At 42.1% G+C, this 18,108-nt stretch overlaps 2 protein-coding genes across 2 annotated transcripts; one reads left to right on the top strand and one right to left on the bottom strand. All coding sequences in view use genetic code 11, as the record gives it.

The window, feature by feature from the left end:
* Window positions 1-1,004: 1,004 nt before the first annotated feature.
* EGR_01239 (Chromobox protein) lies at window positions 1,005-1,869 on the top strand (the record flags this gene model as incomplete). The annotated part of the gene is made up of 3 exons (XM_024490488.1): window positions 1,005-1,466; window positions 1,535-1,659; window positions 1,734-1,869. The coding sequence occupies 3 exons, from the start codon at window positions 1,005-1,007 to the stop codon at window positions 1,867-1,869; spliced, it is 723 nt and encodes a 240-aa protein (XP_024355307.1).
* A 386-nt stretch (window positions 1,870-2,255) lies between these two features.
* EGR_01238 (hypothetical protein) lies at window positions 2,256-17,149 on the bottom strand (the record flags this gene model as incomplete). Its single annotated transcript, XM_024490487.1, has 10 exons — window positions 2,256-2,369; window positions 2,889-3,062; window positions 4,074-4,332; window positions 9,844-10,178; window positions 10,228-10,389; window positions 10,549-10,687; window positions 10,882-11,128; window positions 13,473-13,591; window positions 14,223-14,376; window positions 17,068-17,149. 10 exons carry the CDS (start codon window positions 17,147-17,149, stop codon window positions 2,256-2,258), a joined length of 1,785 nt encoding a protein of 594 aa, XP_024355306.1.
* Window positions 17,150-18,108: the final 959 nt, after the last annotated feature.

Here is an 18,108-nt window from a genome sequence, read left to right as displayed (position 1 = left end):
TTTGTGAAGGGCGGCTTTGGACTTGACCATTGAATCACGTGGGGTGGGCCGGTTTTCGGGCCATGCCAGTAGCCTTAGTACCGTCTGCACTGTGAATATATACGTTCTGCCCAAGTATTGTGCCTTCTTTAGTCTTAAAGGAAGTCTTGAGGCCCTTCAGTATGGAAAGAAGTGTGCTTCTGTGCAATTAATGCATGTTCAGCGTGTTCAAAGAAGAATCAATACATGCAGATCATATGCGACAAATAAGAGTTGGCAAAATTTTATGGACTTTAGAAAATGAACTAATGTGTAAACAGTGACAATCTGCGGAAATGATGGGTTAAAGTCACTCCATTTAAACGCAGTATGTTTTTACTTTTCGGCTTGGCTCACTTTATTGTTATATTCTTGTATCCTACGAATAAGCTAAAGAAGGCAGACTAACAAATTTTTGGAGAGCTCTGATACTTAGCAAAGCATAATTCTCTACACGTTAGAAGCTAGTATAATTTGTTTGTTTGATTCACCGTACCAGGGTTGCCTTTTGAAATAGAGCGCGGTGTGCGTTTGACTTTCGCTTCTCCTGGATGTGTCAAGCTACTTATCTATCTGGATTATTGCGTTTGCTGTTACATACTTAGTTTTGCGTTTATAGACTTTCTTTTCACATTTATGTACTTCCACAAGGTGGTGGAGTTCTGGATTTGTGTGTTCCCTTGTCAGTCGTTTTACTTCATATTCTAGTATGTAAAATTAGCGTGTATTTCAAATTATATGCAACGTAATGACTGAACTCTCTTTTTGGGATTGAGCACCCTCTCTTATTTTGTCAACTAAATGCGTTGTTCGGCTTCATTTCTTGGAAAGACATTGGAGCTTCTGCCGTACGATAAATTATGTGCCTGCTCCCATGCTTGTTACTTAGTTGCTCAACTCATCCGCATGATTCTTAAGTAGCTCGAATCCAATTTTTTTCCCTAATGCTTCGTATTCATTGAGCTAAGCCGTGTATATTCTAGACGATGTCTGACTTCGAAGAAAATCCCGACGAATTCACAGTTGAAAAAGTTCTTCGAGTTCGAATCCGCAATGGAAAGAAAGAGTATTTTCTTAAATGGAAGGGATATCCTGACTCTGAGAACACTTGGGAGCCTGAGGAGAATCTTGACTGCCCAGACCTGATCAAACAGTTTGAGGACAATGCCAAGAAGCTTGCCAAACCACGTCCCGCTGGAAGACCGTCGAGCATTGCTTCCAGTGACAATGGTAGTGTCAGAGATGCGGAGATCCCGAAACACGATTCCTTGCCACCCTCAGAACAGGACTCTTCCAAAACTGGCGACACAGCTCCGAAGAAGCGTGGCAGAAAACGACGGAATCCCACTTCACAGGAGTCAGATGCGAACAAAACTGGTGATGAGCACGAGGAGGAGGAGGAGGAGGGTGAGGATGAAGAGGAGGGAGAAGGGAGTTCTCCGGCTAAGGTAAGCCTTCCCCGGTCGGGCTAGTTCTCATCCTCCCATGGTGGCTTACTAGATTTTGTCTTTGATAGCGTCAAGTACTGTCAGAACTACCCTCGGTAGGCGGGAAGGTTCGTGGTTTTGAACGCAATCTCAAGGTGGAACGCATTATTGGTGCTACAGAGTCCTCGGGGGAGCTTATGTTTCTCATTAAATGGTGAGGCTTTGGAGATTCCTCAACCTACTTAAATTCATGAGTAGTAGTGCTGCACGTCTGTCTTTTCCCCACAGGCAAGGGATCGATATTGCAGATCTTGTTCCGGCCAAGGAGGCCAATGTCAAGTGTCCTCAGGCGGTTATCAAGTTCTACGAAGAGCGGTTAACCTGGCACACTCCGGATTCCCAATCATCTCCAGCCAGAACGTAGCTCTTTCCCTCCGTACCTTCTGCCACTTTGCCCTTATTTTAAGCATTTAAGACGGTTTCGCCCTACCCATTTTTCTGTAATTAGGCTTCCGTCATCCGTATATATTGGCCACTAACAAGCATTCGATGTGTTTTGATACCACTACCTTCAAGGACATGCCATCTCTGAAAATGTGTATTAAAAAGTTTAATCCTATGTCTCTTATGGCCTTTTGGGACTTCTTCATGATTTAATAGTTATCCTTGGAATTGGTAAAACGATTTAAGTGCTTGTATTTAAGGTACATGCTATTTGGCTCACATTTCATCATGGGTCTAGGCGGTTCGCAGACTCGATAAGTTTGGGAATGACGACGTTGCGAGTGTTGACTCGCGTTGTGGTGTTCTTTACCCAGACGAGCCGTCGTAGCTGCTTCCAGTGGATCCTGAAGGCCCTGACGACGAGCTCATTTCAGTTGCGCCTGTTAATCTCGTAGTGGATGAGAGGGTCGGTAAGGCCTGCTTTAAAAGTAGAGAGGAAATCAACTTATAGTGAGGAGGGGAATAGGTCCAACTCGGCTTGGTCGCCATGCTTAGTCTAAGTGACAGAAGGACTTAATTCGGTTGGCTCTTATGTGTGCATGCACCTCTATTCTGGCAAGTAACTTTGTGCTTTTAGCTTGCGGTGAGAAATGGTAAGTCGTTGCAAATACCCTAGTTATTCGCGTTATCAATTATGGCAATTCCTTCTTGTTATCAGTTAGCAGCTCTAGCTAGGCCAGAGGATGAGCAGTCGGTTTTGTCAAGTAGGTAACACATAACGCAACCGGTCAATTCTCCTCTCACTGTCGCTGTTTAGGAGAGAGTGGAGAAACCTTTCAGACGTCTTTCATGACCGGGCAAAATTGTATGTCAGATTGGTTGCCAACATGAATTGTCCGCAAAAGTTACAACGCGTCTCAACATTGGCTTTTGAGCAAATGGCCTTACTAACTTCACGTAGAGGCAACAATTCCACTCAAACCGATAGAATTGGCTAACCTTGGTTCCGTCGAACTCAGAGAAGGTGTTTATTATTTGAAAGATGCGATAACGGTTCTCGTATCCAACAATATCCCTCAAGTTGGCATGTCGAACGATGATGAGGTAGATACGGTAGTAGAACTTCATCAGAGAAATCTTGAAAAAGACCTGGTATATTGTTGAGACTAGGGTCTACAAGTAAAAGAACGGAACTATTCGCCTTGCCAGGTAGGCCGAGTGCATATTAAGCTTATTAGGCCGCCTCTCTAAACATGAGGCTAAAATTCCAATGCATATTCCCTAAAAATGCAGATTTGTAGGAGATCATCTAATTAGCACAAAATAAGAGGTGGGATAATCACTGAAAAGCATTTGTGCAACAGATAGGTCTACCCCTGATTTGTTCCGAAGTTTCGTACGCGCTACTGTGACATGATAAGTAGTTATTAAGTTAAGAACTTTGTTTGGTGAAAAGCATTTTTATAAAGGCTCCAAAGTTTTGCATTTTCGAACTATTTTGGATCTTTTGTTGCTTCGAAAACATTATTAAAAATGCTACTCCCGAATCAGCGTTTAAAGCTCCAAGAGCATTTAATGAATGTGCTCTGGTGTATAAGTACACACTTTAAAAGAAGTAAATCAAAATGAAAAAAATGACCAGTGAGTTCTACACAACCAGGCAGAAACTGGTAGAACAAACCACTGTGGACTTTCAAAGGCAAAATGAGTAAAAAATCATCTTGCTGGCTGAGTCTTTTGTAAAGTGAAGACTCATACAAACAGTGTCAAAAGAGGCGACTAAGGTTGATTCAGGTGGAAGTAGTGTAGATGACGATGTTGGTGGCAAAAATGATGCCACTAAAACGGGATGTGAGCATCAAAGTACCAAAATTAATGAAGTCATTTGCTATTTGGCACAGAGCTCTTTTCAGACCATGATTCAGCCTATACGCTAGTAGTGAGGATCTCCACAGTGTCACCCATTCTACCGGTGTCCCAAGCTCTCCTGTATATTTGTCCTGAAGCCGCTTCAAGGCTCGTGCAACAGCTCTCTAGGTAGCTGACGTTCGGCGTTTGAAATGGGCAAATGTCAGGAAGTGCGAATTAGATGAGTCACTCTTCGCAGACTTCACCTCTCACTCTGCAATCCCATGGCCCAGGAGCATAAATAGTACATCGTCGGAGGAGCCAATGGAAACGTACCATGACAGAGCGGTTGACCATGTGCCGAAGGAAGAAGGTAGCTTGCACCTGGCTCGTGTCAGCTCGATAGTTTGTCATCATGATGACACCAAAAATAACGTCCATAATGTCAGCCAGAGTGTAGATCATGCAACCAATCCACTCGTCAAGGTAGCGGTGAATTCGCATGCGTGCGTAGTGGGTGAAGATGGAGACGTTAACCAAGACCACCACTATCTTGACGATGATTATGAAGTAGACCGGGTCCAGGGGCATGCAGCTGAAAGGCACGACAACCTGTCATTTTGGATTTTACTGCAATTATATAAGGATGGCAATTCCATCACACCTTGGCAAATAATTTTATTTTCATCGTCTCTGTAGTTAATCGGGCCTTCTTGGTCTCCTGCGCTTCAGCTTCTACGTTGATGGTTCAATTTCCCCAGGAACTATGATTATTCAGAAGAACACCTATCCCGGACCAGTTGGTACCCTAACATTTGCTGGGATGGCTCGAGAGCTACAATAACGGCGGCGATCGCAAGCCCACTCACAGCTAACACCAATCGCTATCCCGTCAACTAAATGCTACACTGTAGAGAGCCTCGTGAAGGGAAAGTTACTGAAGCCGTGTTAAAGTTTGCCAGACGTCCGACTATCGAATTGTGCATAGCAGCCAACAATAAATGCGATTGAAGCTGAACTGGCTAGAATCTCTCCCAACAGAACTGGTCGTAATATTTACACGTGAATTGGAGGCAGGAGCCCTCTTTGAAGGTCTGAGGCATTTTCACCTTGCGAAGTGTGTCCCTCCAGATAGGTGGTCGAGGAGTATTCAAATGGCGAAAAGGTGGAAATGAAGAATGAGTACAGGAGCTGGCTCTCTAGAGGCACTCCACATTGTGCACAATAAGAAAGAATTTTGTATCTTGGGAAATAGCCCTACCAAAAGTGACTGAAGTTCAACAGTCTCGTACTGTCATATCGGCCAGCCCTTACCAGTACTAAGCAAATTAGGAACTTCGTTGGATTTAAAAGTCTTCACTTAGCATATTATTAGGTATTCATACAGTTTGGAGGGTTCTCGCAATGTCTCCTCGCAATGAGCTGCTACAATTGGCATAAATTTTTAACAAGGTTTCAGTGGAGAGATCACGAGATTGATGGAAGAACGCATATCTCCCCTTTATAATGCATGCCGACAAAGACCAACTAGTCTGACTTTAACCCTCATGCAATGACGTGTCAGCCGAAAGAACCTGATGAATGCAATTTAGGTTTGCCTACTACGCAAACTGAGTTTTTTCAAAGGCGCTTCTGCAGCGAAATTCGGCAATAGAACGTATCACGATGGCTAATCACTGGAAGATATTGTAGTACGCTGGGAAAGACAAGCTCTTCTTCATAATGGAGAAAGAATTATGTAGATCTATTGGTGATTACTGTATTAAGAGCATCTATAAGATTATGTATTTTAAAAATAACTTTTGCTTGAATGTGTGTTGTTTTGTCCATCTTTCTTTTCCTCCTTTTGGAGTTTGCCCCTATTTCCCAATTGTTGACCTTATTGGGTCACCGTACTAGGGAGCACTCGCTTCGGCGATTCTGCTTCCACGTAAAGGTGGCTGCTCGCCTTGTTAAACAGGACCAACACGACAAATAAAGTAGACACAGTCCCACGCTTGAGTTGCTAACCTCCTGTTCACGTGTTCTGCCCTCATCTTGCGTCAAAAGCTATTGGGACCGCCTTGCTTCTGTTAAACATAATCGTCTTTAAAGTAATGGCCGAAATTCGCGTAATCACATTGAAGTAAAACGAAACTTCAAGCATGACAGGCTGGCTGCGAATCCTAACTTTATTTCCCACCTGTCTACTCCACTTCCTGGGCAACGATGTGATTGATGGCCCAATATCAACGCCCAGCCAGAATGTAAGCGAGACATTGTGTTTTCTCATGACTACAAGGGTACGCGTTTGCATGGCTATGCGACTACGCTTTGTCACACAGCCGTGAGGTCCTGCGTCGTATTAGCCTGTAAGACTGGGACTTCCTTTTTACCGAGCGTGTGGCGATACCTACTGATACGTTCATTACCAAAATGCACAAAAGTCATTTCTGATCAGGAGCCAGGTGGTTGGTCAATCACTCAGAAGCAAACGTTTTTCACAGGAACAATTCCATAATGCTAGAAGAGCCTTCAAATATTACTGTCTGTCATCCGCTGTCAGATGTCACAAATGGTACACAGATTTGAAAACGAGTTAAAGTTCGATTCACATTGACTAGGCCAGTTCAACGAAATATCATGGCATGAGGGTTCAAAACGTCACGAGGACTGCACAAAGCACAGTGAAGAGCACATCACCAAAGGAAAGTTTCTATAAATTGCAAGACGCTGCATAGAGCCTCACAAAATGTTTGGTCTCCTGGCCCTTTCATGGTTCGCGATAACCAGTGAAGGAGAACGACAACCTGTCCAATTATTCTACCTTGTTTTTATCTCTACTCGTTCCCTATTCCCAATCCCTCCACTGGCTGATTGGCAGATCTTATAATTCTGGCAATACGCCTATTAGCAGAATAATACACTGTTCGATGGTTATGGTAACGAGACTTACACATAGTTAAGGAAAAGATGACCGTAGTATTGCAGGACCGCTTGTATCGTGATACAGACGACTGGGAGAAGAAGAAGAAGAAAGAATTAAAGAGGGTCACTTAAGGGGTTAAGAGTAAATAACTTGCTTAAGTAAGAAGGGAGGAATCACTTACTGGCACAAATTATGGTCAAATTCCAGAGCATGCGGCCTAGTCGGTTAGTCTTGCCTGTGAGGACAATTGCTAACCCATAGGGGATTGAAATAATTGTCTGCATGTAGTTCCATGCCAAGAGGATGGGCCCCTTTGACTGAAAACAATTAGAGGCCAAAATTGACGTAGTTCCTCGAGAGGTCAATGAAGGGTAGGAAGTGTTGATCGTGGAAGGGATGTTCACCAATTCGAATACATGAATACCAAAAGTGCTGTGCATTTCCGCCAATTCTTATGAATGAAGACAGGAGTATATTTAACTAAGCAAATGTGAGGTTTCCATCGGATCTTTTGCTCCATAAAATAATTTTTGTCCGTGGATTCCACCTTCATGGGAGTCCTTGCTCCGAGAAGCATGGCCCTTCCCTTTACATCTTGCTTTCATTTCTCATGCGATAGCCTAATGATGGTGTAAACACCAAGAGAAGGGTGACAATCACCGCTTGGAGAAATACGGTTGGTCTTTCTTAACCCGATTTTATTACCAGAATCAAATGATTCTCTAAAACCATTTCAGAAGGGCATTTCTGACTGGCGCACATTCTGAATTTGGCATTCAACAAATTTTACAAACATCTGTTAAACCCCTGGAATTGTGTACTAAACTGGTACAATCCACATTCATCATGTTTGCCATATTATGCTGCGGAAGTTTAAAACACCTCTAAATTAGCAAGGAATGACATATATAACACAGTACTAACAAGCTGGCACAAGGCTGTGCATGCATTCTACAGGTTTCTGCAAGGGAAATCGAGACAATGCAGCGAGCCATATCAGGACCCGAAGTGCTCATCACAACGCCATCACACAGTGGTACACATGGAGAGATTGCATAGATAGAGCATCACAACCACGTGGGATTTGGACGTCACCTCAATCCTCGTTCTTTATCGAGTCACGAATGTTTTTCTCTGAATTGACTATCGACCAAGTGAGGAAGTATCTCAGTGAGGATATCATTGTTACATTCTGTACCTTTCGTGTTTTTAAGTGCCCCAAGAGGTGAAATACACTATTACAACTAAGTTGATCTGAACGGATAGTCATTTACATTGTCTCCATCACATCTCTGGTCAGAAGAAAAACGGGAACGAGGAAGCCCCGTGTTTAGCTCTTCCCTCTCCGTTCGGGCGACAGTTTAATTCCACTGAGTTGCTCCTAAAGATGCTATGGGACACAAGAGTGTACAGATGTATGACTGCTGAGGTGCCAAAAGGATTTGGAAGGCCAAGGGAAGCAAAAATGGTATAATCAAAGTTCTATATGCTGCATATGTATCCACTCACGTCTGTGGGTTGTCAGCTGTTAGCTCTTCCGTACGCTAAGAGTGCCTTGTCCTTCCCTACTACTAAAATCTCTTTTTGCCCAAGGCAACTACTCAGATATTGAATTCCCACGTGACTTTGGAAGTGGTTAAAACAAGTGCTGGTACAGTACGGGTAGACCCTATCCATCTACCCATTTTCATAAAAAGACAGTTTGTGTGATGGCGCTTACCAGACAGGAATGCGCATTTAGACACTGGTCAAGGCAAGTTGACAGGGCGTCAATGAACATGAGGTTGATCAGTAGATGCACAATTCCAAAATTCCGAAAATCCGGATAAAACCTTAAGACGAAAAGATTGAACTAAAGGTGTTATGCAAAATGAGTTGGGCAAAGAGGACAACTTGCCTACCTGTTTTGGTGGTAATTATACACCAGGGAGAGAAATTTGGATCTGAAATTCGCCAAAAGAAATGATCAGCTCAGAATCAAAGGAAGGTGTTGAATACTTAATCATCACACAACTCAAGCCAAAAAACAAGTTTTGAAAAAAACCTTCCAGTCCTAGTGATAATTTCTTCACGGTAGAAAACTACTTGTCATTTCTACTTCCAGATACCGATCGTTGAGGAGATAAGGGACCACCTCTCAGGGTCCCAAACAAGTTTTCTGATTGCCTTTTTACCTACAAAGTAGTGACTTAATTTTTGGTAGTTCTACGGCCAATAAGAGCTTAGAGAGGTTGCCAAATGATCTTCAAAATCGAGCACCTTAATAGATGGTTGCAGCAATTGGTGGTAAAAAGAATCAATTAAGCGCATGTGGAAACCTTCTTTATGTTTTCCTTTTCTTGATGAAATTTATATGCAATAAAAGCCTAGAAGACAAAGCATTAGCTTCTTGGGGGCTTAGCAGACAAGTTCACTTTCATTTGGAGAGATGATATAAGTTAATTCCTCGAATACGAAAAAAATTTAATTCCAAAAGAATCGCTTTTTAATCTAGAATTTAGCTACCTGAGCTAAAAAGGGCAAGAACTATTGCAACTGCAAAACTTCAGATGTATCCAACCGCATTTTCTTTTTATTACTTTTAACACCGAAACTTTTGTTACTGAAGTCATCTGTAAACTCACTTAAATCTGAAGAAGCCGGTATGATTTATGAGAAAAATTAATATACTACTAAGATGGATCTTGTAACCACTTTTAGATCGGTACGGGTTTCATTGACGCCTACCGGAAGTGCCCACTTTATCACATTCATAGTGGTCTAGTCTAGGTCAATTGCAGTAGTCTGACACGTTGTTTAACTGTGTATAACTACACGAGTGCTTCAGTCACTGCGGGTTGCACTTCTACTCCGCAGCATGACCCTCAGACCATACTAATAGCCCTCTACTTATATTTGTAAGTAGCATGTTCCTCTGCGCTCCTTTGAGCTGCCACCGTTTAGAGGTCACAGAACTACATTCTACAGATTTTAGATGCATCACTTGTCAGTTTAGGTGACTACGTTTGAGTTTTACCAGTTGCTAGGTTAAAGGAAAACACTGCTACAAGCCCGAAAGTTCAAATTTTGGGAATACAGAGGTCATTTTCGTACGCATTGGTTGCATACAGTTTCAATGACCTTTCCACGAAAATCGACTGCTTGTCCTCACAGTCCCCAAAACCAACACAGTAGGCGAAAACACATAATACTACTTACACTGCAATAATGATCAGTCCGATGACTCCCGCCAGAGCAAGGATGCGATTAAAAATGAATATGAGCAGGAGAATCGGATTGAAACGAATGTTTGCCGGTACGCTCGTTTTAAGGTTGTCCGAGGTTTCAGTCACCTGTGTGACGAAAACGAATCCATGGTCCCTGCACTGACAGTGGACTTCTTTCTCAATCACTGCCGTCTCGCAGGCCTGTCTGTTGTACTCAATTTCATTCCTATCACCCATTATGACAGAAGAGCACTCCAGATTCCGCCCTAACTTGTTCTCGGCAACCCGGTAAATCAGCTTTATGACGAAATCCTTTCTAAAGTCTGACTATAAAAGGGCAGAGTAGTAAATGTCTTGCGTTCCAATACAAACTCACCATAGAGGTCAGACCAAAGCTGCCGACATAACAGAGGTGGGAAATAGGACGGAGACTGATGATTTGAACGTAGGCCTGGTGTTTTGCTATCGCATAACAAGTCACATCTAGCGGTACAGGGTTCCTCATTTCTTCCACATAGAAGGAGGTTTTATCTACGCTCTGCAGCAAAATAGCATCCATTTAACTGGATATTTGGGTACCCACTTTCTAGCCACAGTGTTGGTGGCAGTGACACTCCACCATGCGTGGTCAAATATAATAGACTACACTAGTGTTCTGTTGCGACTCGAGGAGTTACAGCATCCAGCTTAAACTCACATTTGCGGTGGGAGCCATGCGGCGAGGATAACGGTAGACAGAGATCAGGTTGGTGGAGAGAGAGTAGAACGCAGCCGCAGTTTTGTTGACTACGTGGGCATTGATGATTTCAGTCAGTTTGTATATGAGTTTGTAGAACCTTAGTGAGTAATAGAATGATTTGTTTATTCAACATTTGTCTTTCTTTCAAAGTAGCAAACAGAACCTACGTAAACTATGATTTCCCATATTCTAATACTGGATAATATACATTAAAAACGTCAAAGGAACCTTGGCTTTACTCTAATTGAGACCATAAATTATTTTTTTTCCATGTTCCCGTTTATGACGCACTTTGTGCCACTGACAACATCCGTGTGGGCCTTTTTAACAACCGCATTCAATGTGAGTTCAGCTAGCCTGAGGAAACCGGTCAAGAAGAGTTGATTGAAAATGGGATCCATTTGGAGGCAGTGTTTCGACCAAATATCCAACGTCCAGTGTGATTGAATGATGAAGCGGTGGGTGTCCTTTACCTCCATTATCAGGCTCTTCAGTCCTCCGAAAACCATCAAGTAGAGCACTGAACACTTCACTGGACCTAAACAGTGGACAAACGTCTTATTAGCGGCTTTTAGATTGGCAGTTTTCAATGATCTAGCCCTTGGCCTCAAATCGACCCGGTGTCCGGTGGTTCACAGTTTGTCACACTGATGAACTTAATGGCCTCATGCGCGATTTACGCGGTGTTAATTTGAGGCGATTTCCATCGGCTCGAAAAATTAACATTAAGGTGTATGGTTCCTAGCTAGAGTTTCGGCTCAAAGGTAATTTGATTGTGAATATCACAAGTGGATCAAGCACTTGAAGGGCCAAAGCGGAATTCGAGATGAATAACGGCAACCTGAGGGTAAAGTATGAGTATGAACGAAACTGGTGAAATAAACGAATACATACTTTAAGGGCTTTAAAAGTGCACCTATTGGGATCTCGGGAATTGCAGTTTCGAATCAAACTGACTTCAAATTTTGTTCAGAACATTTTTCTGTAAATATTTTCTTATATTTGTCGATAAATCAATCCCCTATTGAAATACGGTCAGTAGGTTTGTGAGAGCTACATTGTTAAATTGACCTCAAGAACGCTGTCAACTATCCCTTGCTGTCACTGTAAGGATGCTATAATATCGACACTACTTTAAATCCAAGTTTTATATAGCTACATTTGTTCTTTTAGCCTTTTAAAAGTAGTTTTATGATGTAATTGCGATAAAAGGTGGTGTTCCTTTCGGGTGCGAAGACCGTCCCTAAAACATTGCCAAAGGGTGTAATCAAGGAGCAATAGATTACCTGTACCTCTGTACTTTTCTACGGATATTAATCAAAACGACACTAAGTTTTTTTACATTCCTCGACTATTTTAAGTTGATCTTGATTTCCAGAAGCTGTTCGCCACCAACCTGTCATCACCAACGGGTCACTTGGTAACAAAGTTGGGATTTATTCAAAGCATTTCATGCGTGAGAATCGGTATTCGCGATTGTTGAAGTGACAGGTCCTTAAAGATTCTACTACAGTAAATTCATCTCAGTTTTTAATCCTTTTATAGGGTAAGTACGCGACATAAGAGATGAATTTCACAATCCTGCCACTTTAGAGCATAAGAGGATAGTTCAGATGGTTAACAGATAAAGCGTCTTCTTGGAAGTAGACTGGAAATCTGGGCAACTAATCAAACAAAGGGAAGACCTGAGCCAAGGACATGTGGGTGGTGGTAAGTGGTGCGCCCACCTCAGCTGATACGTGGGTTAGCGGCAAGGATGAGTGACATTTGCTGAAACCTGGAGACACTTCCTAGAAAGGTAAATGATTATTTTAAGCTGAAGTCGAATACTTTTAAATTATCCCGTGCTCGAAAAGTGTACAAAAATTTTTTGATTGATAAAGTGTGCCCAATGAAAGCACACGAGGTAATGATAGTCCACGGGTTGAGAAGTACCGCTGGGACAGAAAATCAGACTTGAGTCTATGGTAGATAATGATAAACTGGAAGTTGTTCTAAGCACTTTTTTAGCCTTTTCAGCGACAAAGAAAATTAGAATGAAAATTGGATTTAATTGCAAACACAAATGGATTAAACGAATAAGTATGCTTAAACTACCTCCATATAAAGGAATTTTTCATGGATGTCACATCACTGAGGAAGAGCAAAGCTTGTATTAGGCATTCTCGATGTAGGGCAATCTTTTTGCCGATTGAAAGCTTTTGACAAATTAGCCCATTATGCAGATGAAAATATTACCATTACATTTTGGTTGAACCCGACGGATGCGATTCGAGTATACCTGCATCACAGTTCAAGCTTGACTTGGTTTCAAAGCTGAAGAAGCTTCTTGCAGGGTTTGAAGAAAATGTAGTATGCAGTAGCAGAGTGTACTACCCAACAATGGTACAATCCGAAGTCGTTGGTAAAATATTCAAAGATGCTACGTCGAGCTTAATGCGTTATAACGAAAGGTTTGCGTATAACGGCTCAAAAATGCCTTTCAGCTCTGGTTCTCGCGGGCAGTGAGGAAACAATTGGCAAGGGGACAGTCGTGGTAGAAGTTATGAAGTTACCGCGCATTATCAAGCTTCAGTGACTGTCAATTATTTACTCTATATCATAAAAATGCACGATTAGAAAAGGATTGTTTGCTGACTGACTTGTGATAAGAAATGACCTTTGCGTTGCAGCGCTTGTTACACAAACAACCTTACCACTAGCTGGCAATTCCTGAACACTCCAATCACCACCGGAAAGTGCTTCATCCCCCATTTACCCAAAGCGGTACTGACTGGAGAGCCTTGCTCCTTTCCTGGACGAACTTTTTAGCCAGAAATTAGGTAATGCATCCCTGGAGTGGATAACCGGACAAACACATCAGAGAGAACTAACCGCCTTACCTTCAAGTTGTGTGATGGTCTTCATAAAGGCTTCCTCATCGACGGCTTCGAAGCCTTTCATGTAGCAGCCCGATCGTTCATTTTCTCTCCACTCATAACCACCGTACCTGTTCATTATACTGGCGCCGAAGCAAAAAGAAATGTGAAATAGGTTCATTTGCAATAAAAAAAGAATTTCATGTTCTACCGGTCCAAGGAAAGAAATGAATTATAATTGATACGACAAGCCAAAGACGCCACAAATTTTAAACCAATTCAAAGTGGTGAGGGAGAATTAGCTAGCATAAATGAGAGGTAACACCATGTTGAACGCCCAACTATACGACGATGAGAAAAATTTGATGGAATAATGCCGCTTTGAGACGCTGCATCTCGTGAGCACAATCGCTGTTAGGGCGATTAAATAATTTGGAAGCTGGATTGGTTACCCTTAGGCATGGACCATTTCGTTAGTGTGGGGTTATGCTTTGGAGACATTGCTGACCCTCATCTTCTTCTAGAATTAAATTTCTTTTCAAAACAGTCCTTTTCTGGTTAAAAATCTAACTTATTTTGTTAATTGGTCTGTCTAATCTGGCAAAAAATCAAGTCAAATATTGAACCAAGAAGAGCAAAATATGGTCCTGATGAATGGAAATTTTGCTGTCCGACAGTTGTTATCTGACTTAAAAAGTATTCAAGGCTTCGGGAGTTTATCGGATGACCTACCTATCGTTACCACTGAGGTAGACTGGCACTAGAGGGACTCACCACTTGACCTCAAACTTCTGATCCGGACTGAGGAGAGGGTACTTGCAGGCGGCAGAGACCGTAGCACTGTCCTCTATCGTCTGGATCGACGGAACCTGCCTCTTGATGCTATAATAGGGTGCGATTTGGGTTTTCACAAACGCCTCCTTGCAGCCTGAAAAAGTGAGAATGATGGCTTCCATAGCGATTCAGTTGCAAAGGGTTATGGCTAAAGTGTTTTGACTCAATCTCCCATCTCCATTGCGCTTCAATACTGAAGTCGTGGATAACTATATCCTGGTACCCTCATGGTAAGTGTTTTGAATAATGAGCCCAGCAAGAGACACAGGATGATCGCCTTTTGCTGTATGCTAAAGTACCAAGAATTGAGAAATGTGCTCAAGACTTGGTTTATTCAAAACTCTCTAAGATCTTGGTTAAACCGTTTTTGAAGCGACTCTCGAAATCGGGGATCTTATCAAAGCGCCACGCATCCACTTCATTATCTTCCTCCTACTCCTACAGGTGGTTCTCATGGATCCGAATACAACAATAATGATCAGTGCTTTGGAGTAACAAATAGCACCACCAGAGGTGAGGAATTTTGTCGAACAATAAGAAAGTTGAAAAAATTGGAGGTGGATGCAGCTGTAAAACCAATCGTAAGTGAGAGTTGGAGTGTTAGAAAACAATTAATGTTATAAAACTTTTCTCCATATTTTCATTAAGCGCCATTCCCTCGGGAAAAGTCTGAAATGACCTAAAAGGCAATAAAGACACCAGGTGGTGAACTCCCTCATCACTAATTCCCAAAGCTATCAACGAGAATTTGTGGTGTGTGCTGCAATCAGGGGGGATGCAAGAGTCAAGTCAAAACCTGGAATAGACTCCAAAGAGATTTGGATTGGTGAAATTTCGAACCGCGAAATTATTGCATGCCTTAATACTAGGTAAACAGTAGGAAGGAGAAATGGTTATATTTACTAAAGCAATTCAGTAGAGAACGTTAAAAACATCGGAAATAACCAACTGTAATTCTAGAATGTTTGTGTTATTCTCAAAGCAGCCCATCGCGATTGTTTATAGACACGAAGCTGCCTCAGCAAAATGAAACAATAGTCACTGTTGCTTTGCCTACTGTTGTCCTCTTATTTCTAACTTTAATGCGGATAAAATAAGCTGAAGCTGATGAATTTGAAGCTCAGTTCGTAAAGTATTCAAGTCCGATCAACTCATTCCCAAATCCATAAGAGCTTCAAACACATTAAGAAGGTCCTGCGGTAAAATGCAGCACCCAAAAGTAATTTTTCAAATTGACTTCGTTCTTGTGGTAAACCACTCAATTTGGCTGCATTAAGCCGAGGCGAAAGAATTGCATTACCACTTATTGAGGTAATTTAAGGTTAGCATTTCAAGTACACTTTCCAGCCATGTTTAAGGTGAGTGATGCTGAAAAAAGTGGTTCACACCTGCATTAACTTGTGTAAGGGTAAGTGTTAGTGGAAGCTACCAACCAAATGGATCCCACCCATATATAGTAACCTTTGGAAAAGGATTGTATCCTGACCGACCACCTAGCTCGTGTCAAGAAAAGGCTTTTATGTCTTTTTGTAACGAACGTGTCAGCAGTTATCGCCATGCGCTTAGTAAAAAGGATGTCCTGGTCTTACGAGATAATACGACGCAGGACCTCAGCCCGTAAGACAAGACGTAGCCGCGGGAAAACGTGATGCCTCAACTTGCCTCCTCCTCCCCTCTCCTCGTCTGTATTCTGGTTTGGCGTTGTTATTGGGCCGTCGACCACAAGACAGGTGGGAAATGAAAGCGGGATCTGCAGTCAGGCTGTTTTAGTTGGAGTCTCGCTTTACTTCAATGCGTGAAAGATGTAAACTGGTAGGTTTTCTCCAGTTACTTACTCTATTTATAGGTTAACACGGACTTTTCGTTTACTCCCTTTGAGCTCTCCGTCTGATCACCTAACTTAAACGTCTTTAGAATTACTTCTCAAGGCATTAAGGAATAAAGCCACTCGGAATATGTCTTACTTACTGTTGGTAGTAAACTTATTCGTTCTTCTTTTGATGGTGGCGTTTATACACCAGAATACAATTCTAATGATCAGAGCTACTAACGAAGATGGAGAAGCATTTATGAAAAGCAAAAAAGCACACTAGTACCGTTGGTGGATTCAAGTACCAAACTTGTCTATGCATGCCTATAATCATCAGACTTAGGATTAGGCATTTATGAGTTTCCTTGACCAAATTCAATTTCAAAATTGGCTGAAATTCGAGCAAACCGCCTTTAGAAATGCTGCCTGAGATGCTGAAGAGACAAGCCCAATCAAACTCCACGAAGGTGTACAGCGACTACTCAAATCGGCTGCCTCCTCAATAGGACGCAGTTTAAGTTCATTCCAACATAAAGGGTAAATCAAGAAGGATAGGAATTTTTAAACAAAAGGGTGCATTTCAATAATGTTTATGATGAATCCATGTATCAAGTAAGTAGTGTGTTTCAATAAAACTTGCAAAATTCGAAAGTTAATGAACATCCTTTCAAGTTGGAGAAATCGTAGGTCCTTAGGAAATACAGACCGGCTAATCCACCGGTGAATGAGAACCACACCTCAACATCTTCAAAAATGTTTGCAGACTAATCCACTCGGAACCCACAAACTTTTACCCAAACTGTCCTTTTTGCCCTGGTCCCTACCTTGCAAACTGTTTCGTAGTAGCCATAGCAACGAGTCGGAAACAATTTTACCTGTTAGTATGGCATAAAGCAGCAGCTCACTTGTCAGCAGAAAGAGCTTTAGAAGAAGCCCTTTCGCCCCAATAAGCCGTGTATCCGGCTACAAACTCACCCCAAGGCGTGCCCCAGGCCTTGGTCAGCGCGTTCTTCCGGATGTAGACAAAACTGTCGTAGCAGACTTTGTCCCTTTGCATAATATTCACATTGGAGTCCAAAGTGAATTCTACCTTACACGTTGTTCCATTCCATCTGTCAGGTAACACCAACATCAACTTCAGTCGCAAAAAGCCCCAATTTAACTCATTACTAAGCAACTCAAAAATAAAGGAAATTTAGAAAAAGAAAGTTAGATGAAGTAGGGGGATCGAACTATAATTTTCACACCCAAAACCCAACTAGTTATATAATAGGCAAAGCGGATTTCACATTAGGAAGATAAATAATGTATAAAACTAGTTTACTCAAATCCAGTCATACGGTAGCGCATGCCTTTGGGACAGAATTTCTTTGTGCTCTAAAACAAAAGAAAGCGATGAAGACGCCGTTGTCCTTTTTTCAAATTTTAAGAGTGAGATGAAAGAGTGGGAGAGCAGCAAAACATACCTCTTTGATGATAGAGTCCAACTTTCTATTGGTGAGGACCCTGGAAAAGTAGCTGGAGCAGTCGAACTCCTCCACAACTTGATCGTCACAACGGCAGAGGTGAAGAAGCACAACACCCACTGCGAGGACCAGCGCGCGCATGCTTTTAGCTGACAATGAGAGGGGAAATCGATGAGCAGACAAGCATGGTTTATCGATTGGCTACCCAGCTCGACCAGTCAACGAGTAGTTCAAACCACCGGGGAACTTTAAAACGTGTCGGTCTGTGTTAATTTGACTGCTTGCTTAACTCTTCATTTTGACTTAACAAACATTTTTTTCCTCTTCATAGAAGTCTTGGGGCGCTGCACATCTAGCGCACATTTGAATTCACGATATCGCCTAACTATGGAGTGGGGGAACATATTCTGTTCCTAAAAATATCGCCCAGATCTAAATAAGTGCACCTATTTTGAAATTAGTACTTTTTAATAATCCAATTGCTGCCTAAAACTGTAAAAAATCCAATAATCTGTGTTTAAGCTTTAGCTTCAACCATCGTGAACAGGTA

The sequence above is a fragment of the Echinococcus granulosus genome, assembly GCF_000524195.1.
Source record: "Echinococcus granulosus chromosome Unknown EG_S00004, whole genome shotgun sequence".
In the NCBI taxonomy this organism is placed as follows: Eukaryota; Metazoa; Platyhelminthes; class Cestoda; order Cyclophyllidea; family Taeniidae; genus Echinococcus; species Echinococcus granulosus.
Note: the sequence above shows the minus strand (reverse complement) of the source record. Positions and strands in the feature narration are given on the sequence as shown.